At 49.7% G+C, this 25,326-nt stretch overlaps 1 protein-coding gene across 1 annotated transcript in view; it reads left to right on the top strand.

Annotated features, from left to right (window-relative positions):
* Positions 1 to 25,326, top strand: part of SMOC1 (SPARC related modular calcium binding 1) — a 145,399-nt gene that overhangs the window by 110,869 nt on the left and 9,204 nt on the right. The window contains exons 8-10 of the mRNA XM_052646558.1: positions 14,580 to 14,772; positions 15,339 to 15,421; positions 17,612 to 17,717. Of these exons, the coding sequence (XP_052502518.1) occupies positions 14,580 to 14,772; positions 15,339 to 15,421; positions 17,612 to 17,717 (382 nt within the window). The remainder of the gene's footprint in view (positions 1 to 14,579; positions 14,773 to 15,338; positions 15,422 to 17,611; positions 17,718 to 25,326) is intronic.

Here is a 25,326-nt window from a genome sequence, read left to right on the forward strand (position 1 = left end):
TTCAGCTTTAGCATCAGTCCTTCCAATGAATATTCAGCACTGATTTCCTTTAGAATGGACTGGTTGGATCTCCTTGCAGTCCAAGGGACTCTCAAGAGTCTTCTCCAACACCACAGTTCAAAAGCATCAATTCTTAAGCACTCAGCTTTCTTTATTGTCCAACTCTCACATCCATACATGACTACTGGAAAAACCATAGCTTTGACTAGACAGACCTTTGTAGTAAGTGGTAGGGCTGAAGAAAACAATTTCTCTGGGAATACAGTGCCTATCTTTTGGGGCACTATTCTTTGTGTATAATGAAGGGCAATGTCAAGTTTGCTGATGTTTGCTTCCACTCGAGTCCTTCTTTCCACTCCTTCTTCCTCTGAGTAGTTTCCAATTGCATGAGTATGGGGTCATGCTGAGAAATGGTTTCCAGGCAGGTACAACCCCCTTACTTTTGTCAGAGGGGCCCAGTCACCTTATTTTTCCATGGTTGGCCCCAGTTATGTCTGTGAGGTTGGCATATAGGACAGGATAGCTGGGAGAGAGCTAAAGGTTCCAAGGGAGAAGCTGAGACCAGTGATCATTATCGAAGATTGATACCATGGGCTTTTTCTAAGAAACTGGGACGTTCTCCATCATGGTCAGGTGGTAATACTGACAGAGTGCCTGCCAACCTTTTTGATGTAATTCTGTGTGAAGGCCATCATGTCTCAAACGTGCATAACAGGTTGGCAAAAGGCCTCGTGACTGATTTTGCAAATAAAGTTTTATTTGAACACAGCCATGTCCATTTATTTATGTACAGTCATCTATGGCTGTTTGCATGCTGTAACTGTCAAGTTGAAGAGTTGTGTCAGAGACTGTTTGGCCTACAAAGCCTAAAATATGATCTGATTCTTTACATTAAAAAAGTGTGCTGGCTGCTGGTATATGATTGTTGCATTGTTGTTATTCACTCGCTAAGTCATGTTGGACTCTTTGTGGCTTCATGGACTGTCGCCCACCAGGCTTCTGTCCGTGATATTTCCCAGGCAAGAATCCTGGAGTGGGTTGCCATTTCCTCCTCCAGGGGATCTTCCCGACCCAGGGATTGAACCTATGTCTGCTGCCTTGGCAGGCGGATTCTTTACTACTGAGCCACCAGGGAAGCTCGTATAAGATTGAAGGAGAAGCATTCGGGTGGGATGGTGAGTAGAAGTGTGTCTTTCTCACATTTTGTGGCCTCTTTCTTAGAAGTTGGGGCTGTGTCTCCTGAGATGTTTCCTGACGTGCCCTGGGAAGCCTGTATTAGCGTAAAATTCTTTAGGTGGCTCGCGTAGCACTTTCACCTCTCATGTGAGCTTTAACATCCTTTCCTGTGCATGCTCTCACACGTGGGTTGCCCAGAAAGCATCCTGAGGCTTGGCCTTCATAGGTGGGAGGGTAGGGAATCTTCTGTATACAGAAGAGCTCACCCATGCAATGGCATGAGCATGGTCTTTGGTATCAGGCAAGTCTGTGGATGTGAGAGTTGGACCATAAAGAAGGCTGAGCGCTGAAGAATTGATGCTTTTGAACTGTGGTGTTGGAGAAGACTCTTGAGAGTCCCTTGGACTGCAAGGAGATCCAACCAGTCAATCCTAAAGGAAATCAGTGCTGAATATTCATTGGAAGGACTGATGCTGAGGCTGAAGCTCTAGTCCTTTGGCCACCTGATGCAAAGACGCCGGGAAAGATTGAAGACGAGGAGAAGGGAACAACTGAGGATGAGATGGTTGGATGGCATCACCGATTCAATGGATATGAATTTGAGCAAGCCCCGGAAGATGGACAGGGAAGCCTGGTGTGCTGCAGTCCACAGGGCCGCAGAGTCGGGCACCACAGAGCGTCGGAACAACAGTGGAACTGGCTGCTTCCTACCGAGAGGCTGGGTGACCTTGAGAAAGTTAATAACTAGCTACCCTGAACCTTGATTTCCTTCTTTATTAGATAAAGTTGTTAATGCCTTGCAGGATTTTTCTGAGAATTCAGTGTAGCTAAAATGCCTGGCACACAGTAGGAGCACATAAATTATTGAAAACACCTCAATGGACTACCTTGATGTATTGTGTTAGCCACTTTCCACATGATTTCTCTTGGTTTGATGAGAAGTCACATAGACTTGAATGATAACTTGTCTGGGTCTGGGCTCTGGAATGGACAGCAGCCTCTGCGTGGGGCCCCTGGGGCACTTCCCCATCAGAGTTTGATGAAAGATTCTGAGTCCAGAGAGCTTCCACTCACACCCCTGGGGAGGTTGGAGTGGGACTCTGTGAGCCGACTGAGTGAGCACTCTCCTCAGCTCTCTCTCTCCCACAGGCAGAAAGGCCATCCCAGTTTCTTTTACACCCCAAACATCCTTCTTTCACGCTCAGACCCTGTGACGCCAGGTTTGGTTTCTGGCCTGTGGACTGTTGACGTTGGAAAGGTTCCACCAGGCAGCTGAAGTTTTGCAACAGCATGACACTTATGCCTGCAGACTTATCCTGTCTCCTTCCCTCCTCCTGAAGGTTTTGGTCCCTGTTTTTAAGGCTTTGTCGTAAGCTTATCTTGGTCAGGGTCACCCTCTGAGTACGTGGCAGGGTCCACAGCAGCCGGTTTGCCTGTTGAACTGTTTGATTCTCGCCTCCTTTGTACCAGGACTTCTTCTTGCAACCAGGCAGACAATGCACCTGGTGGCGAACATCCTAGAATTCGACAGCGAGCATCTTCTCCTATACACACGTTGGCCAGAAACTCTGCTTTTATAAGAAAACAGACTCTTGCTGAGATTTTGGTACCAGGGGCTAGTGATCAAAGAATTTCTTATTATAACTAGATTAAAAAAAACAAACTGTAATCACTTACATGTTAGAGAAGAGAGTACAGAGATCCAAGAAATGACAAAAACTAGGCTTCATCTCACCTTTCATCCATATTTAACTGCTTCTAATTTTGCTATATGCGGACATGTTCCTACAGCATGTGATTTATAAAAGTCTTTTTTTTCCCCTCTCTCTCTTTCTGTGTGACAAAATTCTGTGCTTTCTCCTCCGGGAAGATATTATCTCTCAGGGAATGTGGTCGTGTGAGCCTTCACTCTGCTGTTCGTCCAGACGATGCCCTGAAGGCGTGTACTACAGCCCTTTTCCTCTTTCCTGGCCTGGTACCCACCAGCGGCCACCTGTGAGGTCATTTGACTTCTCCCTCTTCCATCTCTTTCTTTCCTTTATCTCCATCTTTTCTAGTTAACATCGTGTTCTGATCTGACTTCAAGAGGCCCCAGCACCTGGTGCTGTGGGTTCAATTCAAATGGACTGTGTCTTTCCTTCCTCACCTGTTTGCCTGGCAGACCTTCCTTCTGTCCGTCTGCAAATGCAGCAGCTGCTGGTAACTCTGCTCCCTGGAGACCAGCCACCAGCGGGGACACAGGTGGAAATGCATTTCTTATACGTCTGTCGCGACTGTGACCCCCGCCCTCCTTGAACGTGAGAGTGTTTGCCTCAGTCACCATCCGAGTCATAAGTAGGCTGTTTTCAGCATCCTATCCTGACCCGCCAGGGTCAGAACAGTGTTCTCCTAGGCCTACTTTGGGCTCCTCGGTTACCTTTTGGATACTCTTCCCTTCCCTGGAAGTTCCTGTCAGGGTGGCTGCTCCTAGAACTGGGACTTGGGGTCACAGAGGCAATAGCACCTCTTGGCTGGATCCCCCACCCCCTAAAACCAGCGCTCTTGGCCTGCCCAGAAACCGCGGGGTGATGTAATGACCTGAGGCCTGGAAAAATAAACAGTTTTCAGGGAAACCAGCGGTAGCCGTTGTAAGCAAATACCCCACAGCCACCTGGAGACTTGCGCATGACGTGATTGGAAGGAAGAATGAGTAATCCACTAACGTTAGCAGCCGCAGATGGGGCTGGGCTGGTGTGCATTTAAAATATCTATATAAAAACAAATCCTTGATGTTTATTTCTAACACTGGCCTTCTGGATGTCTGCCCACGTATCTTCTGCAGGTGTCTTGGTCCATCATGGCCAGTAGAATAAGAGCCAGGGGTGGGGATGAGTGGTCATTCTTATGACTTTCTCTCTGACAACAAAGGCCTTTCTTAAGTTCTCCCTTTGCTAAGAGGATCTGAAACACATTTGGAGGCCCCAGAGCGCCTAGCCTCACAGTCCATTTTAATCTTGTTTTAAGATTAGTTTTCCCAGTCGCCTTGCTCCTTTATCCCATGTTGTCTGTTTGGAACATAGCGGTGCATTGTGACTGGGAGGGGTCTGGAACTTGCTCCACTAGCAAAGATTTTATTGAGTTTGTATGCTTGTGGTTTTAAGAGCAAACCCACCGCATCCTAATGTTCTACTTTTGGCCTCTGCTGCTGGAAAAAAAAAAAAACAACCTAATCGAAGGCCCTGCTGAGATAATTATAATTGACTTCTTCCAATTGTTAGAAGTCAGCTGCCATCTCTGCTTTGGTCTGAGCAGCCTCATTCTGTGTTTATTTATAAGACTTTGGAAGTAGACAGGGTATATAGTTTATGAGCACACCCATATGTGCAGCGTTATTGTTTGGAGGAGAAGAGTGAAGTTATGATACTTTATTTGACAAATTAAAAAAGATCTCTCTTCCATCTCCCCCTTCCACAACCCCTCCTTCCTTCTCACCTGAATTTTTATTTGCTGGCTCTTGTCCTTAAAGGAAGAGCTTGTCAGGTCAAGGTCAGCGAAGTTAGTGAGAAAAACTACAGAGATGCCAGCTTGCCACTTCTTAGTACTTGTCATTGCAAAACCACTGTGAAGAGTTTCATATTCTTTTTGGTGGAAGGGTCATATGAGCACGAGTCAATTGAGATGGCGCCTTTTCTAAAATTCGAGTGGCTGTGAGTCAGTGATGCTTTGGGGAAAAAGTTTAAAAAAAGTGCCCATATGCTATATTGGGACAGTCCATCCTAGAAGAAGTATCTTCTGTAGAATTTAGATCTTGTTTTCCTCCAGCCCCAGAGAGAAATTATTTAGACAGGCTGGTTGGTTTGTAATTTTCCCTTACGCCTCCTGACCCACAGCACTTCATCTGAGCACCGGGCCCTATTTACAGAGCCTACTGCACACACACCTGTGAGTGGGTGTGTCGGGGACACGAGGTGGGCATTGTTAGTTTTGTTTGGCGGGGGTGGGTTCTAAGCCACAGGCAGCTAGACACAGTATGGCCGTGGCGGGAGTGGGGGTTGGGGGAGCGAGGCCTGGGGGCAGACCTGAAGGCCCCCGGCAGCCTCGCCCCGTGCTCAGCTGCTTCCTGGCTCTCGGGCTCCCCTGGGGTGGGGGAGCCTGAACGGGCTCCGGCGCTGAGCGGTGGGGGAGCTCTGGCCTGGCTGTAGGGTGGTAGGCTATGGCGGTGGTCGCCTCTAGTACCCCTGCTGCAATTGCCTTTTTAAACAGATGTATTGTTGTTGTTCAGTCGCTCAGTTGTTTCCAACACTTTGTGACCCCATGGACTGCACCCTGCCAAGCTTCCCTGTCCTTCACCATCTCCCAGAGTTTTCTCAGACTCATGTCCATCGAGTCGGTGATGCCATCCAGGCGTCTCATCTTCTGTCGTCCCCTTCTCCTGCCCTTGATCTTTCCCAGCATCAGGGTCTTTTCCACTGAGTCTACGTTTCAAATCCGGTGGCCAAGTCATGGAGCTTCAGCTTCAGCACCAGTCCTTCCAGTGAACATGTAGGGTTGATTTCCTTCACGACTGGCTGGTTTGATCTCCTTACAGTCCGAGGCACTCTCAGGAGCCTTCGTATTGTGTAGCTATGCTTGGCTGCCCTGGGCCCTCATCGCTGCGTGCACGTTTCCATTGCGATGAGTGGGAGCTGCTGTCTGTTGCAGGGCATGGGCTTCCCTCTCGGTGCCTGCTCTTGCTGCCGAGCTCAGGCTGTAGGTGCCTGGGCTCAGCAGTGGTAGCACACAGGCTTGTAACTGGCTTCTTCTGTCTTGCTAGAAGTCAAGTTGCTCCATGACATATGGAATGTTCCCAGACCAGGGATCAAGCCCACAACCCCTGCATTAGCAATTGGATTCTTAGCCACTGGACCATCAGGGAAGTCCACCACTGCTTCATTTTAAATGAGAAAAAGGAGCCCAGACTAAGGGCCTTGCCCAGGGCTCCAAGCCCATCAACAGCTCTCACGTCAAGACCTCTTTGTTGTTATTCAGTTCCTAGGTCATGTCTGACTCTTTGCGACCCTGTGGACTGCAGCACGCCAGGCTTCCCTGTCCTTCACTATCTCCCAGAGTTTGCTCAGATTCATGTTCATTGAGTCAGTGATGCCATCCAACCGTGTAATCCTCTGTCATCCGTCAGATTAAAGGGTCATTTGGAGAAACCTATTCCCATGGTAGAGGTGACCATTTTAAATTGTGCGTATTCTGTGTCTATTCTCTCTATGTCTACCCTTGCTTGATACACACCTGAGCACAGTTTCAAGGGTTGACTTTGTTCTGTTTGTCAAGGGGTCTGCGTCTTCCCTGCCCTGGCAAGACCTCTCCTTTTCTTGGCCACTATCTGTTCCAGAGGGAGCTCTGAGGAATGGTTCTGTGGGTTCCCCTCCTCTTGAGGGGGTACTTGGAGTCCCTGGATGACTCTGAGACTAGGGGATTGATGACGGCCAAGTGACAGCTCAGTGCTGGGCATGACGGGAGGACAGAAAAGCGCTCATGGGTGCGGAACCACATGTGGCCAAATAAATAGAAAGGGCTGCTCAGTGGTGTCCTGCGAACTGTCTGAGACCATACAGCCTGCAGCATCTCCTCCCTGGAGACTGCGTGTCCAGTCACAGGGCTGGCTCTTCGGAAACAGGAAGTCAGTGCCTTCAAACCTGGTCCCTCCAGTCCCTCCTTTTGTTCCTGCAGTTTCTTCGTCAGCCAGATTCTCTGTGAAAGTCCCCAGAGCACACGCCACTTGTGCCAACCCAGAGACTCCTGAGGCAGGAGCCACGCAATTTCTTATGCCTCTGGAATTTCATGTTCTGGAATTTCAGGAAAGGTGTTTTTTGTTTGTTTGTTTTTGTTTTTTCTTTAACACACAGCTTGTTACTTTGTGTTATCCTTCAGCATTTCATTCATTTTTGATAAGAGGCTAGGTGGGTGTGAGGTATTTGAAGAGGTTTCAGGGTAATTGTAGATGAAACAACGCTACTGTTTTGCTTGGTATTCTTGGCCCAGTGGGACAATTCCTTTTACAACATAGAGACACTGCTCCTGTTTTTCAGGTGGGTACCATGTATTGATTTTTCCTTTAAGAAAATCAAGTGCTGGATGGTCTGAGGGTTGAGTGTGGCATCTCCTAGGATGAGTCAAAGGGACAGGTTTTCTTTTTCTAGACTCTGATCTCATCCCTCCCAAACCCCCGCTCCCCATACCCCCCACACACACTTGGCAGTGACTCAGCAGTGGGGACCCATCTCTGAAGAGTTAGGCTAGCACAGAATCCTGCAGCTGGGGATGGCATAGCAAGTATTCAAGTAATAGCAGGGTTCTTGGGCTGTATGCTTTGAGCATCCTTTATATCTGGGTCTCCATGGTTCTCCTATGAGTGAGGTGCTGGGGCTCAGGGCTGGATGTGGGGAAGGGTCAGGAAGGCTGCAACAGGGCCCTTGCCCTTAGGAGCTTTCAGTCTTGTTAAGTCCCGGTGCCCAGGGTGAGGAGTCCAGGAGGGGAGCAGAGGGAGGCCTTGGTCTAGGTGGGGCCCCCCAGGGAAAGCTCTGGGGATGGAGGAGGCCTGGAATGAGGGTAGGTTAGGATCTCGTGGCTAGTTCTTTCTTCTTGCTACCTCTTATGAAACTTTTCTGACCTCTTCCTGAGCCTGCCATGGGGCCAGCGCATACCCCGTCCCGGGGGCCAGGAAGTCCCTCGACCCCCTCTGCGTCCTCTCTGAGCCCCAATCTCCTGTGTTACCCCAGATCCCACATTAGGTCTGAGACCCCAGGAGCACTGATCTCTCTCAGGACATTGTTGTCGGCCCTGTCTGCACCCCAGTCCCCAGTGTGTAGTATAGGTGGCGCTTGGTCGAGGCAGCCTGAAAAGCTGCCTTTAATTCCCAGCTGATCCTCCCCTCGGAGGAGAGCTTCTGGTTCTTTCTCTGGGAAGACTGCATCATTCATTGAGGCCTCTTTCCCGATACATGTTTCTGAGACCCATGACTCTTCTCAGCTTTTCTGTGTATGGTTTTCTATAAGATAGGGCTTTTTTCCTGGTCTCATTTTTCATAGGGACCCAGTGATGACTAATTTTAGGGGCCAGCTTGACTAGGCCGCAGTAGTCAGTTTGGTCAAACACTAGCTTTGATGTTGCTGCAGAGGTATTCTTTTAGACATGATTAACTTTTATAGTCAATTGACTTGATGTAAAGCAGATGACCCTCTGTGGTGTGGGTGGGCCTCATCCAATCAGTTGAAGGCATTAAGAGTGAAACTTGAGATTTCCTGGAAAAGAAGGCATGCTGCCTCCAAACTGTGACATAGAAATCCTACCTGAATTTCCAGCCTGCTGGCCTGACCTATAGATTTTGGACTAGAGACTGCCCCCATCACTCTTACCTGAATTTCTAGCTTGTCAGTTTGGAGCCAAATCTTTGAGATAAATCTCTCTCTCTCCACAAGTATAGCCATATCCAAATACGTATTTTTTTTCCTTTTTCTATTGGTTCAGTTTCTCTGGAGAGCCCCCACCACTACTGATGCTCCCTGATTGCGGCCTTCTCTCTCCTCCCGTCTCCCTCTGGGTCTCCATCACTATATGGTTCCCCAGCTGTTTCTCCAAAGAGTTCAAGATGTGCCTGGCTCGTCAATACCTGCTCACTTGGGTGTTTGGTTACGCAGCCTCCCAGCTTTTCTGTCTGTTCCTTCCTTCAGCAGCTTCTCTGGAATGCAGCAGCCAGAGAGAAAGACCAGCCCAAGGACGTGAAACTTGAATCTTTTCATGTTTATGTTTGTTGGACATTTTTTTTTAAGTAAAGAAGAAAAAAGAAACAGATGATAAAGAAGAAAATGTTCCTAGAAACAAAGGATAAACTGTGGGCTAAGATGAGATGGAGGGTCAGCTGGGGGTTGAAATTGTCCACGCTCTCCATTGCTCCTAATTACCATGGGTAAGGCACAGAGGCAGGGACTGGCCGTAGCAGACAGGGCTGTTTTCCACACTCCTCCTGTCTTGGCTGGACAGCCGAGAATCTGCACCCTGGGCCTGCAGACAGGGTTTGTGTTGTCTGGTTCAGCCTGCTCTCTCTCTCCTCAGTCCCCCTCCCTGCCCACCCCCACCCAGGCGCAGTCCTGCTCTGCTCCGCTGCTGTGTGATTGGTGGTGAGGGCTGTGTGCTTTCCGGTGGCAAGAGTTGGACCGCGTTGTCATTCCTTCCACGGGCTACTTCTCTGTTGTATTCTTCTCTCAAGCAGCCGGAGGTTTGTGAGTGAGAGTGAAACAACCCATTGCCAGGTGGGGAGTGAGTCGGCTCTCACTTGTCTGCACTGTCTTGGAATGAATTAGAAGGGCTGAGTGTGCTAGAGTGCAAGAATGTGTGGTTAGGTATTCCTGAGTCGCCCTGAACAAGGCCTGCCTGTTCCCTCTCCCCCGATCTTTATGTCTCCCCAGTGTTTACAGATGGTCCCAGCCCATTCTTAGAGTTATCAGGCCAGACCTTCTAATCTTCTCATCTTTTCCTGAACTTCCCTGAGCAGAGACTGAATGTTTCAGAGCAGTGTGTCAACTTCTAAGGAGCTTCCTTTCTGAACCAGTGGTCAGACCCTTGAAATAGGTCCCCTGGCTTGCATTCTGGAAGGTGACTTCTTCACAATTGTCAATTGTAAGATTTGTTTGGGAGTGACTGAGAAGGGCAGAGGGTAGCAATGGCCCTAAGGGTGGAGCTGGCTTCTGGGTCTTCAGATGCAGAATAAGCTTATGCCTCTCGTTATGTATGATCAGTATTTGCATGACCTCTGGAGAAGCACTAAAGGAATAATTGATTGATTGATTGATTGGTCGAAGGGTCCAAGAGGGCTGCAATGCTTGTGGGGTATATAATACTTATGGGATAATTTGATCAAGGGGATTCCCAGGGGGCACAGTGGTAAAGAATCTGCCTGCCAGTAGAGGAGATGCAAGAGACTCAGGTTTGACCCTTGGGTCAGGAAGATCCCCTGGAGGAAGGCATGGCGACCCACCCAAGTATTCTTGCCTGGAGAATGCCGTGGACAGAGGAGGCTGGCGGGCTACAGTCCATGAGGTTGCAAAGAGCCAGACATGACTGAGCAACTGAGCACGTGCACACACACACTTTGATAAGAGCTGAGCAAGCCTGAGTGTTTCAGTTATCTATTGCTGGGTAACAGACCACCCAGAAACGTAAAGGCTTACAGCAAAAATAATTTTTTCTTTCTACGGTGTTAGTGGTGGTTCCCTGATGGATCGTGGCTGCACTTACTCCTGGACTTGTCCGACTGGAGGGTCACCTGGGCTGGGATGTCCAGGATGACCTCACCCTTACACCTGGTGGATGGTGCTGGCTGTGGTTGGACCCCTTTGGTTTTCTTCCATGTGGCCTTTCATCCTCCATGGGGATGGACTGGCTTCCTTATGGAGTGGTCTCAGGGTGGACTGCAAGAAAGGGCAAGTAAAAATTGTAAGGAGTCTCCAGATCTAGGTCTGGAAACTGTATACTGTCACCCCTGTCCTTTCCACTGGTCAAAGCAACTCAGAGTCAGCGTGGAGGGTCTATCCAATGGCGTGAGTACAAGGAGGTACAATCCACTGGTATCATCTTGTAACTGTCTACCATACCGAGTAAAAGGAAAACATATGTTAGAATAAAAATCAGATTAGCCTATGGCAGTGAGAGCTGACATTTAAGAAAGATGAAGGCCATGGCCTGGGAACAGACTGTTTGGGCTAGAATGCAGGCTCTGCCACTTCCTCACCATTGACCTTGGGGAAATCACACAGCCAGTCTGCTCAGTGACTATACTATTATTATAGTAACACTTATCGTAGAGGCTCGTGATGAGTTTGAGTTAACGCAAGTGCCCAGTGCTGAGCTGGGCACGTAGTAAACACTCAGAGAGCAATTAGCTATGATTATTCATGTTACTGTCTGTCAGTGGTGGGTGAGTTACAGATTTGGCTTTAGGTGTTCTGGTTCGGAGGCAAAGAGGGAAAAATACGAGAGTATGAGGTCCAGAGTGCGCTCTAGCGGAGAATTGTTGGTTCAGAAGAAGCAGTGCTGTGTCAAAAGGGTAAGTATGGGTTTTTACACATTTGCTTTCGAAGGCAGCAGGTTTATGGCAGTCTGCAAATGGACTGGCTAGAAAATCTTCACACCATAAAAATAAATGTACTTTCCCCTAAAAGCAAATGATTAGAGGCAATGACCTCTGTCTAGAGTTCAACAAGACAGGGTTGATTGTCAGAGCCCTTGACCAGAGCCCCAGCTCTCCTCTTGCCTGGCTGAGTGAACCTGGGAAAATTCATGAATGTCACCTGGTCTATAAAGTGGCAAAGGGACTTCCCTGGTGTTCCCATGATTAAGAATCTGTAGGGGACATAGGTTAGATCCTTGGTCGAGGAACTAAGATGCCACAGGGCAACTAAGCCCATGCATCATAGCCCATGCGCCACAACTAGGACCCAACACCGCTAAATAAATAAATCCATATTTAAAAAAAAATAAAATGGGCATAATAGCAGCACCTACTTCACAGGGACAGATTAGGCAAGTGAAGTCCTTATTCTACTGCCTGGCACATGCTTCTCAGTGAATATTTGCTTTGACTATTATTAGTATAAAGAGGATTTTAGGGGAGATTTTCTCTCTGTTGGAAGACAAACTCTCCGTGTTTTCTTTGCAAATGGTTAGTACAGTGATTATAAACCTTTCCTGCCTCTTTCTTAGAGCAGCACTTGGACTTGCAGAGATCATCATAAAGTAATAAGCAAGCAAGCAAGCAAAGAAAAAAGTAATAAAGTAATAAACCCTGCGTTTAGCCTTTTCTCAAATTCCACTGCTAGTCCTCTAGTTTTTCCGAATTAGCGCACGTCATCATCTGTATGCTTTTATTCTCCATGGAACTCCGTGCAGCCTCTATGGAAGCGGGCTGCAAACATCTCAGAACAGCCTTCAAGGACATCCAGAAATCTGTCGACAGCCCCCAGACTACGGGTTCCCACCTCTCCTCTACTGGCTCCTCTCCATATCCCTGCAGTCTCAGGATCCCCGATGGTGTGAAGTCAGGCCCATCATTTGCTCTGTCCCCAGGGAAGCTTTCTCCACCTCTGTTCACATCTCGCCTTCCATCTGATTTACGGCTTTAGAATGTTGGCCTGGAGGATCTTATAATTTAAAGTCTCTGTCAGAGGTTGTTACATGAACGCGGGGCCAGTAAAAAGCTGTTTTCTTTTGGTTTTGCTCATCTGTCACTTTTTTTGTGTGTGTGGCATGAAATACGAGGTAGGAAAATAAAGTTACCCACTTGGGGTTGGGAGAGCTATTGAAACACTCTTGTGTAATCCTCTGGAAGGTGCCAGGCTCCATCCTAGCCAGGGGCCCGATTCAAAATTCTGAGTCTTCAGGCCAGGTCTCCCCAAAGGCCCCCTCTCTTCAACAGTTTGTGTCTCTTCCCTAAGCTGGCTCTAGGGGCAGTTCTGGTGGAAGTTATAACTGGGTTTAGAATCATAAGTCTATTGTCTGTCAACTGTTCTAAACTGCTGTTCATATAGCCAAGGAGATTCTGTTCAATTTTGCTATGTTTGCATTATGAAAACAGTAATTCCTTTTTTTCATTTTCCATATCAGAATTATGTTTTAATAGCAAATATGTATATATACCATCTGATATTTTTATGCCCTTAAGGAAATATTCCCTCACCCTGCAATGAGAATTTTTCAGCATTTTTTTTTAGGAGACCAGAAATCGTTTTCCCGTCATCTGACTTTCCTCTAAGACAGCATTGCATCTCTGCACACCTACAGTCTGCTTCAACATTTGTCCGGTTCATATGTGTATCATTAGCAGAGCCCATTATTTCAAAGGGTTTGGCTCCATCAGAGTTCAGCTTCTGTTATTTTCATCCATTTGTTCAGTGAGCAGGATGAATCTCCACATTGCTGATGCCAAACTCCTGGCTCTCCGAGTGGTATTTTTGTAACACACTGTGAAAAAGTCATGGGATGCCCAAGGTGATTCCTGTCACATTCTTCAAGAGGAAAGTTGTGGATTACTGTTCATGAGAGAAATAAAGTGATGATAAAGTAAATGAATAAAAAGAGAAATAAGTAGATCAAAAACAGTGGTACAAGTTTATGATATGGTCCCTTTTATTGTTAAAAAAAAACCAAACCTCGTGTGTGCATATGTATTTGCGTGTGTGTGCATGCAAAAGAGAAGATCCAGGGTCGGTAGAACTTTGGTGGGATTAGAGATTCTTCAAATATTTCTTTATAATGAGAAAAGAAACCCAATGCTATTTATTTTTAATAACTAAAAAACAAACCAAAAAACCCCACATAGTATCAACAAAAAAACAAGAAAGGGAAGTCGGGCAGGTTGACTGGTCAGCGGCCATGGGGTTCTAAAGCCCCCGGTGCACAGGGTGCCTCAAGCTGGGCTTGATTCTGGGAAAGCTAGGTTTGGCTGTTCAGACACGCTGGCATGGTTTCTGAGGCCTCTGAGTGCAGACACCTTCCTGTGGGAAGGTGTGTTGTGTAATGAGAAGCTGCTACTGCTGCTGCTGCTGCTAAGTTGCTTCAGTCGTGTCAGACCCTGTGCGACCCCAGAGATGGCAGCCCACCAGGCTCCCCCGTCCCTGGGATTCTCCAGGCAAGAACACTGGAGTGGGTTGCCATTTCCTCTCCAATGCATGAAAGTGAAAAGTGAAAGAAGTCGCTTAGTCGTGTCCGACTCTTTGCAACCCCATGGACTGCAGCCCACCAGGCTCCTCCGTCCATGGGATTTTCCAGGCAAGAGTACTGGAGTGGGGTGCCATTGCCCTCTCCGTGTAATGGAAGCAGTGTTGTGTAATCAACTCAGCTCCATTCAGCCTCCTTTGTCCGGCTTTGATGGAGCCCTGGAAGGAGTGGGTTTGGTCCTTGGGTTTCTGCTCTTCTTGGGTGCTGGGCATCAGAGCATCTTCCCACCCTGAGGACAGTGACTGTGGCCCTGTCCTACGGGGTCTGGGTTTGGGAGAGCGTCCACACACACGGACATTCCTGCCTCAGCTGTCAGCTTGCAGGGCTGGAGCCAGGAGACATGAGCAGAGACTGTTCTGCAAACAGTCAGGAGATTCCACTCCCAGGCCAGCTGCAGCTCTGATGAGGAGTAGCCCTGCCTCCCTGGCTGTCTTGCAGCCGCTGGAGCCTACCGGCATGAATGCTACTGCAGCCTGGCCGTGCGAGGGCCAGAGTGAGGTGCTCTGCTTCTCCAGCTCCTCACTCAGGGCTGGCGTGGGGACACGGCTCCCCTTGGTGATTCACCAGTCAGCCATCATCAGTTCCTGGGGGCCAGGCCGGGTCCTGGCAGGGAAAGCATAGGAGCGGGAAGTCATCACGGGCTGTGTCTTTTCTTGCAGAGAAAGTTCACTCGTGTGACCAGGAGCGGCAGAGTGCCCTGGAGGAGGCCCGGCAGAGCCCCCGCGAGGGCATTGTGATTCCCGAGTGCGCACCCGGGGGGCTCTATAAACCAGTGCAGTGCCACCAGTCCACTGGCTACTGCTGGTGTGTGCTGGTGGACACCGGGCGTCCGCTGCCGGGGACCTCCACACGGTAAGCCCCCGGAGCCTGTCCTGCCCCTCAGATGGACCCTTGGGCAGGAGAACCAGCTTCCTGTTAGGCTGGCGCCTCGCATCTCCCGGATTTATTGTCCTGGCCGGGTGGAAATTGAGACACTCGGGGAGCAGCATCTCTGCTCGTGGGCAGATGAGGTCCTGGTGGAAAGACCTAGATCTTGGATTCTGGCCACAGGGCTGGCCTTTTCTAGCTGGGTGGCCTTGGGGAAAGGAGGTAATCTCTGTGAACCTCAGTTCACTCAGGCAGATTATTGCCCTGCCTGAGTCACTGGGTGCTAGGGGTCAAAAAGATCCTGTGTGCAGACATAAGGGAACACCACTCTACTTGAGTAACTGAGATGATGTGGCAAGATGCCTGAACATGTCTCTGTGGGGACGCTGATGCTGGGATTGCCCTGTAGCTAGTGGACAGTGCGGGAGCTATTTTGCCACCAGCTCTGGGTGCTCTACGCTTAGAGACCACACAGATCATTGCTAGTGGTAGGGGCTGAAGTCGGCTCAGGTTCCAGCCCCTCCTTACCCCCTGCCTCTCTCTCTTCTCAGCTACGTGATGCCCAATTGTGAGAGTGATGCCAGGGCTAAGAGTGCGGAGGTGGAGGACCCCTTCAAGGACAGGGAGCTGCCAGGTAGGAGATGACACTGCCTCTTGCTGACATCCTCACTCCTTCCTGTCCCGCCACCCCCTCATTGTGCAGAAGCAGTGCCCGCCTCTGGGTCTGTTTCCTCATCTGTAAGCTGGGATGGGGACGGACAGAGGGCAGGGGCATGGCAGGAGCCACAGGATCGGCATCCAGTCTGGCATTTGTCCCTAATTAGTCCTGAACCCTTAAACACATGGTTTCTCCTCCTTGCTCTTCCCTTTTTTAACCTTTAAAATGTAGTCCTTGGCTTAAAGGGCTTCCTAGGTGGCGCTCGTAGTAAAGAACATTAAGAAACGTGGGTTCAGTCCCCTGGGTCAGGAAGATCCCCTGGAGGAGGCCATGGGAACCCACTCTAGTATTCTTGCCTGGAGAATCCCACAGACAGAAGAGCCTGGCTATGGTTCATAGGGTTGCAAAGAGTGGGACATGACTGAAGCGGCTTAGCACACACACACGTTGGCTTAAAATCCTACCCTCAAAAACGCTCCAGTTTTTTCTCTAACCTAGGGTGATTGGGTGGAGAAGGAAATGGCAACCCACTCCGGTATTCTTGCCTGGAGAATCCCAGGGACAGAGGAGCATGATGGGCTTCTGTCTATGGGGTGGCACAGAGTTGGGCACGACTGATGCGACTTAGCAGCAGCAGCAGCAGGGTGATTGGGACAGTGATCTGGGGGCTGTGGACCCTTTTCCCCAGAAGCTAACTCTCAGGGACAGGCTATCCTGCGGGGCGTGGTAGTGTCTGTCACCAACTCTGTAGAGTGCCTTTGCAGTGACCCTTGGTGGCCCAGAACTGTCCCTGGAGTATGACACAAGAGGCATAGGCAGGGGCCAGGGCCTCTGAAGGGCTGCTGGGCTGGGTTTCCCTTATTTACCGTGTTCTCTGCCAGTGAGTAACAATACGATTACTAAATATTGATGGCTTGAAACACTGTAGTTTTAATCAGGTCAATGCTGATGGGAGCTCTCACTGTTCCCATCAGGACTCCAAAGGAGAACTGAAAACAGAGGCTCTTGAAAGTCCGGGGGTTCCCAAGTGAGGTTTGTAGAAATCACTCTGTCATGAGAACGGAGTTGTAGAGACCAGGATCCCTCTGTCTAGCCATCACTTCAACAAATGTGAATTGAGATTTCACTGTGTGCCAGGCACTGGATATGTCTAGTAATCAAAACGGAAGTGAAGCTTATGTAGTGTGGGAGACAGAATATACGAATAAATGAATACAAACCATGAAGATGGTGACAGGTACTCTAAAGGGAAAGAGTGAGGTGCTGGGAGAAGGGCAGGAAGAAATCTGTGGCTTCTCTGAGAAAGTAGCATTTAGCCAGAGACCCGGGGAAACTGCGGAGAGAAGAGAATGAAATAGTAGCTGCAGAGAAGAGAATTGTAGGTAGTGTTGAGGGACTGTTTGGGGCTGGCAGTCATGAACTTACAGGAAAACCATCTCTCCAGTGGTGTGATGGTTTTTACACCAGCAACATTCAGCTCTGGGGTGTGGATTTGGAGAAGGCATATCTGTGTAAAGGTTCATCCATCCTTGGGGTTTTGCTGGAGTCCCACCATGAGGAATAAACAAAGGATTTGAGAGTACTTCTAAGGGAGGGTTGATCATTATAACTTAAGCTGGCTGAGGAGAAATGTAAAAAAAGGGAGTTTCTTGGATAGGTAAACTAGTAGGTCCGTTGAATCAACGTTGACCTTGGATTTCTCTTCATTCCTAGTGCCCTTTTAGCACCTGGCCCTCGCCTCTGGAGTAGCCTGGTCTCACTGTACCACTTGAGTTTCCCAGCAGACTATGGACTTAATGAGGAGAAGAGCCCTGTCTAGTATATTCCTAACATATACCATAGTGCCTGAATTGATACTCAGCAAAAATCTGTGGAATGGAAGAACACCAAAGGCTTTATTGTCCATGTGGTCTGATGGTCCCTTGTGGGCTGTGGGGAGAGGAACTCTGGAGGTTTATGACAATCATCTGGGGCTCCCCTGGCTCAGCTGGTAAAGAATCCGCCTGCAACGCGGGAGACCGAATCATTTGAGCTGTGGACAATTCCCAAAGTAGATTTGGCTGGACAAGAAGGACTCGGAGAGGTTGAAGAGACTGCTAGTGGAGGAAGCTGTTTTACTTGATCATTTACCTGCCACATGCCTTCAGATCTCACTTTGTCTTGCAGGCTGTCCAGACGGGAAGAAACTGGAATTTATCACCAGCCTACTGGATGCCCTCACCACTGACATGGTGCAGGCCATTAACTCAGCAGCGCCCACTGGAGGTGGGAGGTGAGAGTGTGAGCAGGACTCAGGCCCAGTGGGACCTCGGGGCTCCTGAATTTTTAGATGCTGCAGGACGCTGAGAGAGTGGGGAGGGCTTGGGTAGCACAAGGGCTGGAAGTTGATCCTTTTCCTGAAACCATGTAGCTGTGACTTTGTCCAACCTTCTGCCAAAAATCTCACCACCCCTCTCCCCTTTCCAGTCCTTGGGAGTTACTTTTCTCTAGCTTGTAGTTACCTGATTACAGGTAAGTCCAGGAGTGTCTGGGACTTCCCAGGTGGTGCTAGTGGTAAAGAATCCACCTGCCAATGCAGGAGACATAAGAGACATGGGTTCGATCCATCCTTCAGGAAGATTCTCTGGAGAAGTGAATGGCAACCCACTCCAGTAGTCTTGCCTGGAAATTCCATGGACAGAGGAGCTTGGCAGGCTACAGTCCATGGGGTTCCAAAGAGTTCCATGACTGGAGCCACTTAGCATGGCACGCACCAGGAGTGTCTGGAGACTTCAGCAGTGTGTGCCTTAGAGTGAGTCCAGAACGGCAGGAAGTGGGGTGGGATGTGATGGGGACAGCAAGGAGGAAGTCTGGAGCACTGGTGGTTTTCTCCTCTGAGAAGGCAGGAGCCACATGCCCGAGATTCCCAAGGGACTCCAAGTGTTGGGATTGGCACTACCTTAGCCAGACCCTACCTAAATCAGGAGCTGATATGCTGACCAATGCAGTCTTGACACAGGGCCGAAGTCCACCTGCTCCTTAACAACCAGCATCACCAGCGCTCACTGATTTGGGCCCATTGGGTAGGTTGGAGCACACATGCTCAGGCCTACTAAACATGCATAGCACAACAAGCCCTGGGCTAGGGATTGGGAATCCAGGAACGTGAGGCACATCCTTATCTTCAAAGAATGCACCTAGTGAGAAGGAAACGGCAACCCACTCCAGTGTTCTTGCCTGGAGAATCCCAGGGACGGGGGAGCCTGGTGGGCTACCGTCTATGAGGTCACACAGAGTCGGACCTGACTGAAGCGACTTAGCAGCAGCAGTGAGAATACTAGGCTGTGGACAGATACAAACTCTGTGGTAAGTGCTAGATCAGAGGTGAAAGAACAGAGAAGGGTTTGCTCATTCAGTCTGGAGGAATCAGAGAAGGCTTCCAGGAAGAGGTGACACCTGAACTGAATTTTGAAGGACAGGTAGGACTTAGCTAGTAAAAGAAAGAAAGCCATTCTAGGAGAAAAAGAAAACACTGTAACCCCAGGCAAGCGCATGGCCATAGTTCAGTATGGCTGGGCTGGGGCGGATGGAGGAGGAGAGGAGAGGATGGAGAAGATGACAGTGGTGGTAGGTGACGCAGAGAAGGAGGTGGGAACCAGGTCCCAAAGGGCCCATGAGATGTGCTTCCCATTATGAAGCCAGGGGGTGAGGCTCGGCAGAGCTGGGCGGTGTTCAGGCCCCTGTGGCAACAGGAGCTACCATGTGCTTGGCAGCAGTGGGCAGCCTGACTCTGAGTTTGTGGGGCTCACCGAGGAAGGAGGGCTGATTCCTCCACACCTGCCCAGAGGCAGAACTGTCAACGGGCAAGAAGTGCCACCATGAGACCGGCCCAGGCCCCCAGGCTGGTGGAAGGCTGACTGCCTCTGCGGGCGATTAGTGCAACCGCAGGGCACGTATCTAGGGAGGGAACCAGGACTCCCAGCACAGCTGTCAGCACTTCTGTGTCCCAAGGCAGATGAGGGCAGTGGCCCCCCACTTTCTTTTTTAAGCGTGCAACTGTTTTCATTATATTTGCAAAATGGTACAGTTACCAGCCAAAATTCCACAACATTTTCATCAACCCCCAAAGAAACTCTGTACCCATTAACACCCACTCCTCAGTGGCCCTCCCCCAAACTACTACTACTATTACTAATCAACTTTTGTCTCTATGGATTTGCCTACTCCGGACATTTTATATAGATGGGCTCATACAGTGAGTGGCCTTCGGTAAAAACCATTTATGTCCCATCATGATGAGTGCAGAGACTGCCTTGTGGATTGCCACTCTAGGAAACCCCCTGTCTGGGCTTGCTTGCCCTCAGCTACTCTGTGGTCCTGTGAGCTCTGAGGCTGGTTTGTTTTGCTCACCTTGTGAATGGGGCCAGGCCTCCCCCACAGCAGGAGGAGCAGGGCACTGAGGCTGAGATGATGGAGACAGGGTCTGACAGGTCGGCAGATGGGAACTGCCCAGAGGCAGTGCTCAGCCACTGGAGGTCTAAGACAGAGAGAGCTGTGTCCTCATCTCCTGGAAGAGGGACGGCAAATTATGAACAGGCGTATTCAGGATTGTATACCTTTTTGCTTTCCATGATTGGAATGTGAAAACATACCTGTTGTTTCACGCAAAAATGAGTATGAGCTATGTATTTTTTTTAGAAGAGAGGGACTAAAGAAACAAGGAGGAAGCATGGCCCTAAAAATCCAAGATCTGGATCCTGTCCACTCACAGCTCTTCTGGGCTGCTGGCTCTGACCCACCCCTCAGGGAGTCTGCCTCGTGCTTGTACGTGGGTACAAGGAGATAGCACTTCACCCTCCATCCTGTTTGCTTCTGCAGGAGGCCAGCCCTGAGTTTTGCCTGGCCTCAGATCCAGGCAGGCTTCAGTGACAGGGAAAGCAGAACCCAGCTGGGTCCTGGGCCAGGGGGGTCAAAAGCACAGGTAGGCCTGCTGCCAGGGCAAGTTCAGATGGACGCTCTGCCCTCAAATTGCAGGGTGAGGAAATTTTAACAGAAAATAAAAACTAAGAAGTTTATAAATGCTTTTAATCCTAGTATGTCCTTAGGGAAGTGATTTTCTTTTTCTTTCCCAAAAAAATCTCTTTTAGGTATAATGAGAGTTGGAAGAAAATTTTTTTTTTAAATATTCTTTCCTAAACATGTTTTTCATTTTAAGCTCATATGAACTTGACCGTGTTTGGTTCTGATGAGAATGAAAGGTTTGAACTGCATTTGGTAATTGTGTTACCTGGAGGCTATACTTGTAATCAAAAGACAGACAAGATGAATCGAGAAGTAGTTTAGAGATCAAGGGAGTCGGGGTGGGCCTTGGGGGGAGAAGGAGAGAGGAGTGGTTACACAGGGGGGTGGTTGGTCAGGGTTACTGGTTTTACTGCATTTAAATCCCTCTCAGATCTCTCTATTATATTGGGTTGGCAAAAAAATTCATTCGGGTTTTTCCATAATTTGTTACGGAAAAACCTGAGTGAACTTTGATGTCGACCCAATGTTTAGGAAAATCAAGCCCTAACTCTGACCATGAATTGGCTCTGAAGGATGGTCTTGATGGCGCTTACCCTCCTTTCATATGCCACTACCTCCCGTCATTACATGGCAGCTGCTGGTGGTCCTTCTCAGGTGCTCAAGCAGGCCAAGCTCTCACCACCCCAGGGCCTCCATGCCAGCTGCTTCCTCAGGCTGGAATGTGAGTCCCTTATCTTCCTGTGACTTGCCCCGCTGTTCCATTTAAATATCACCTTCTCAGGGACCATCTGAATGAAAGGAACAGCCCTGTCACCTTCTATCATGACACCTCTTTCTAATTTTCAGCCTAGTGCTTATCACTACCTGATGTCTTGCTGGTTTGTTTATTTATATCTGCCTCACCCCACCCAATGAAAATTGAAGTTCGATGAGAAAAGGAACATTTTTCACCCTCTTCCCTGCTTATTCCTGGAACTCAGAAAAGTGCCTGGCATACAGTAGGTGCTCAGTAAACATTCGTTACATGAATTAATAGCCAGAAGGATTGGGGGGTAGATGGATGGACCCCTGTCAGGCACAGAGAGGGATGGCTCAGTGAGGCCTCTTTTCCTTGGCACACGTCTGAGGGTCCAGCAGCTACTTCAAGACTAACTATGAGGCCAAACCCAGCCCTGAAGTTCACTGCCGCCAGAGCTTTACGGTGCCCTGGCTGGGCCCACAGGACTTGGGCACCTTTCTAGCACAGAAGAGCAAAGGCGGAGGAGCAGGGCCGGTGAAGAGAATTAGGGAACCCAGGCTGCCTGGGTTTAGGCCTTGGCTCTGAATTCAGGCGGAGTTGGGACTGCAAGCACGAGCTCAAGGAAGCCGCAGCTGATCCCTCCTGCATCCTCTCAGGGTCTGGCAATTAAAGCTGGACATCAGCTGGGGCCAGTGGGAAACAGTCTTATTTAGTGACATTGGAAAGAAGGGACAGGGGGACTTTTGGGCTGAGTAGAAGAGAGGGTGTCTTCGTCCCAAACTACCACCTGTCAGGCTTGGAGGTTTTAGCTTTGCACAGACTCTTACGTCTCACACCCAGGGTAAGCTCTGTGCTTGGTTCTGGGGATATACAGGGATACAGACTTGGTTCCTGGGCTGGAGGAGCTCCTGGGAGAAGAGCTGTGTAGTCACGTGGGTGCCCTGTAAAGCCAGTGTGATAACAGAGGCAGATGAAGTCATGCAGGCAGGGACTCAGGGGAGGAAGGCACGTGAGAGAAGGCTTTCCTTAGGAGGTGATATTTAAGCCACATCATCACTTACGAATGAGACAACGTCCTGACCTAGTTGGACCAGGAGTAAGAACTTCCCAAGGACCCTTAGGTTAGTGAGGTATGAACAAGGTAGGGTCTGTGGGCTTCCCTGGTGGCTCAGATGGTAAAGAATCTGCCTTCAGTGCAGGAGACCCAGGTTCGATCCCTGGGTCAGGAAGATCCCTTGCAGAAGAGAATGGCAACCCACTCCAGTATTCTTACCTGGAAAATCCCATGGACAGAGGAACCTGGTGGGCTACAGTCCATGGTGTCACAAAGACTTGGACACAAGTGAGCAACTAACACACACACACACACACACACACACACACAGGGTCTGTGGAAGGACTCGTGAGCAGAGCTTTAGGCTTGGGAGGCAGGTTGTAGGAGATGAGGCTGTAGAATTGGGCAGAGCCCAGACCCTGCTGGACCTTGTGATTCATGCCAGAGAGGCTGCAGGGAGTCAAGGAGTTAGATGGGCATTCCTATGGGAGCTGGACGGGAGGGGTGCTGGATGGGGCAGGAAGGTTACAGCATCATCTGAGTGAAAGGTGATGAGAGTGTGGACTAAAGATGTGGGGGGTAGGATCATCTACTGAAGTTCAAGTAATGAAATCAATAGGATTTGCAGACTTGTTGGATGTAGGGAGTGGAAGAGAGAGATGTCTACTTCCTTTTCTGGCATCTAGCTTGATTTGGGGGGGAAGCAGTGTGGCCAAATTTAAAAATAGGCCAAATGAAAGGGGTACCTATGGAAACATCTGTGGCTAGAGCCTGAGAGGGAGCAGCCTGCAGGTTTCATTGCATGTGTGTCTGACTCTTGGTGACCCCATGGACTATGTAGCCTCTCAGGCTCCTCTGTCCACGGGATCCTCCAGGCAGGAATACGGAGTGGGTTGCCATGCCCTCCTCCAGGGAATCTTCCCAACCCAGGGATCGAACTCACATCTGCTGCAACACCTGCATTGCAGGTGGATTCTTTACCCCTGAGCCACAGGGGAAGCCCACAGGTATCATTAGATGATAGCTTTTCTCAGTGAAGGGTTGATGGGTCATTGAGTAATGCTTTTGGTCCTTCCTCCTGCAAGAAGCAGAGCCCTCCTCCCCCACCCCATAGATCGGCCTTCCTAGAAAAAGCCAACGTCAAGAGGAGGTGGGCTGAGCTGCATGAGCCTCCCAGCCCCTCACATGGTCCTGCAAGGAGAGGCCCTTTGTCTTGCGGCTTCCTCCTTCCTGCCCAGTGTGGTTACTTGTTGATGGTCTTGCAAGGAAGAGGCTGAGAATGTGGCTGACTTGGCATTTCCCAGCCCCACCCCGCCCGCACAGCTGGTGGGGCCTGGACCCAATTCCAGATGGGGCTCCGTTGGTCTGCTTGGCTTGGCTCGTGCCTCCAGGCCATCCCACCTCACCTTGTTTAAAACTGCTTGGGACAGCAGAATTGGGCCCAAGATCTCGGCCAGCACCGGTTTCCTTGTGGTAAATGGGGCTGGCTCTCCAGCTGTGCATTGCAGCCAAGGCCTGGCCGGGCTGAGACTGCAGAAGCGACGCAGTGAGGGCTGCAGGGGAAGGGCGGCACCTGCCGCTTCTCAGTGTGGGAGAAGACTCAGTGGGGCCAGTCCAGGGAGGGACCTGGCTCTAGTGGTTTTCCTTCTCCCTGGAGGTGGGAGGCACGAGGACAGCTACCAAAAAAGCCCAGAGTCAGGGCTGACACCAACATTTTACTGGCTCTTCACGCCATACCTGAGAAGACTTGGATCTTCTGCACACCCAAGGAGCCCTTTTAATAGAAGTGGAATTTTACCTGTAGGGAGGCCCATAGCAAGGACTGTCACTGTTAAGTGATCTAAGGAACCATTATTGGCTCTAATGTTGGGTCCTCAACCCTTGCCTGATGAGCAGCTTTGATGGCCCCAGTGGGGTTTCTGCGTGCGCATGTACGGGAGAGGTCGGAGTCCATGCCAGCGCAACCCTGGAACTGGGAGTGCAAGTAGCCTGTGTGTTTAAAGGATACTGCTAGAAAGCTGCAAGAGCTGGAGGGGTCAGTGGGGTGTGGCTTTGAGGTCAGTGGCAAACTGTGGGGAGCCTAGCTGTGATGGGACGGACTCCAGCAAAGACTGTTGAGAGATTCCTGGGGCCTCTGGAGGAGGTCATCTTGCTCCACCCCCGCACTCCCCTGGGAAAATCCCAGCCTCTCCTCAGTTAATGGAGGTGCCCATCTTTAACACATGCCCACTGCTGGTTTGGCTAAATCAGGACTCCTGATATGTCTCACTCTTAACTAGTTCTTGTATGAAGTATGGTAGTTTGGGGACTTAAAGCTGCTGTGAAGCCAGAAACCTCACTTTCAGAGCTTTGAGCCAGATGCCTTCAGTAGTTTTCTTTCTTTTTTCGTTATGCTTTGCTGGAAACATGAAAACTACTCCCAGGCTCCTTCCAATTGCTTTTTTTTTGTCTCATCCCATCTTCTCCCAGAAGGTGCATACTTATTCTTCTAGGGCCATGACTGGAGTCTCTTTCCCTCTAGACAAGGGTTCTTAACTTAAATGAAGCTTGGAGCATCTATTAAACCCCTAAAATCTGCAGAGTTCTAGGTGCACGTGCATTTTAGAGAGAGGGACTGTGGCTTTGTTTGTGTTCTCTGAGGGTCCATGATCTCCCCCAAGCTAAGAAATTCTTGCCTTAAATGCACTTGGAGCTTGGCCTAGACAAAAGGTTGGATTCCAAAGCAGGACCCTAGCACTGCCCAGCTATACATGTAGAGCTGGGCCCTGTTGTCTGGGGGAGGATACAGCATGGGTTCTGGAAGTCAGAGGAATTCAGAAGCAGAGAGCCTCACACTAGCTGGGGAGAAGGGAGGGCAGAGGCAGCCTGTCGGTTGCAGCAGAGCTCGGGGAGCCAGAGGCAGGCATGGAGAGCCCTCGGAGCACCTCTCCTGGGCAAGTGTCCTCAGTGGGGGCCGGGGGTGGGACATGCAGGGGTGTAGCTGTCTGAAGTTGTGGCTGCTCCGGGCTGGGAGGTCCAGCTGGGAGTGAGGAGGGCAGAAATTTGGCTCTCCAGACCAGGGAGACAGGGAAGGGAGGGGAAAAGAAG

This window comes from Budorcas taxicolor, chromosome 10 (genome assembly GCF_023091745.1).
Source record: "Budorcas taxicolor isolate Tak-1 chromosome 10, Takin1.1, whole genome shotgun sequence".
In the NCBI taxonomy this organism is placed as follows: domain Eukaryota; kingdom Metazoa; phylum Chordata; class Mammalia; order Artiodactyla; family Bovidae; genus Budorcas; species Budorcas taxicolor.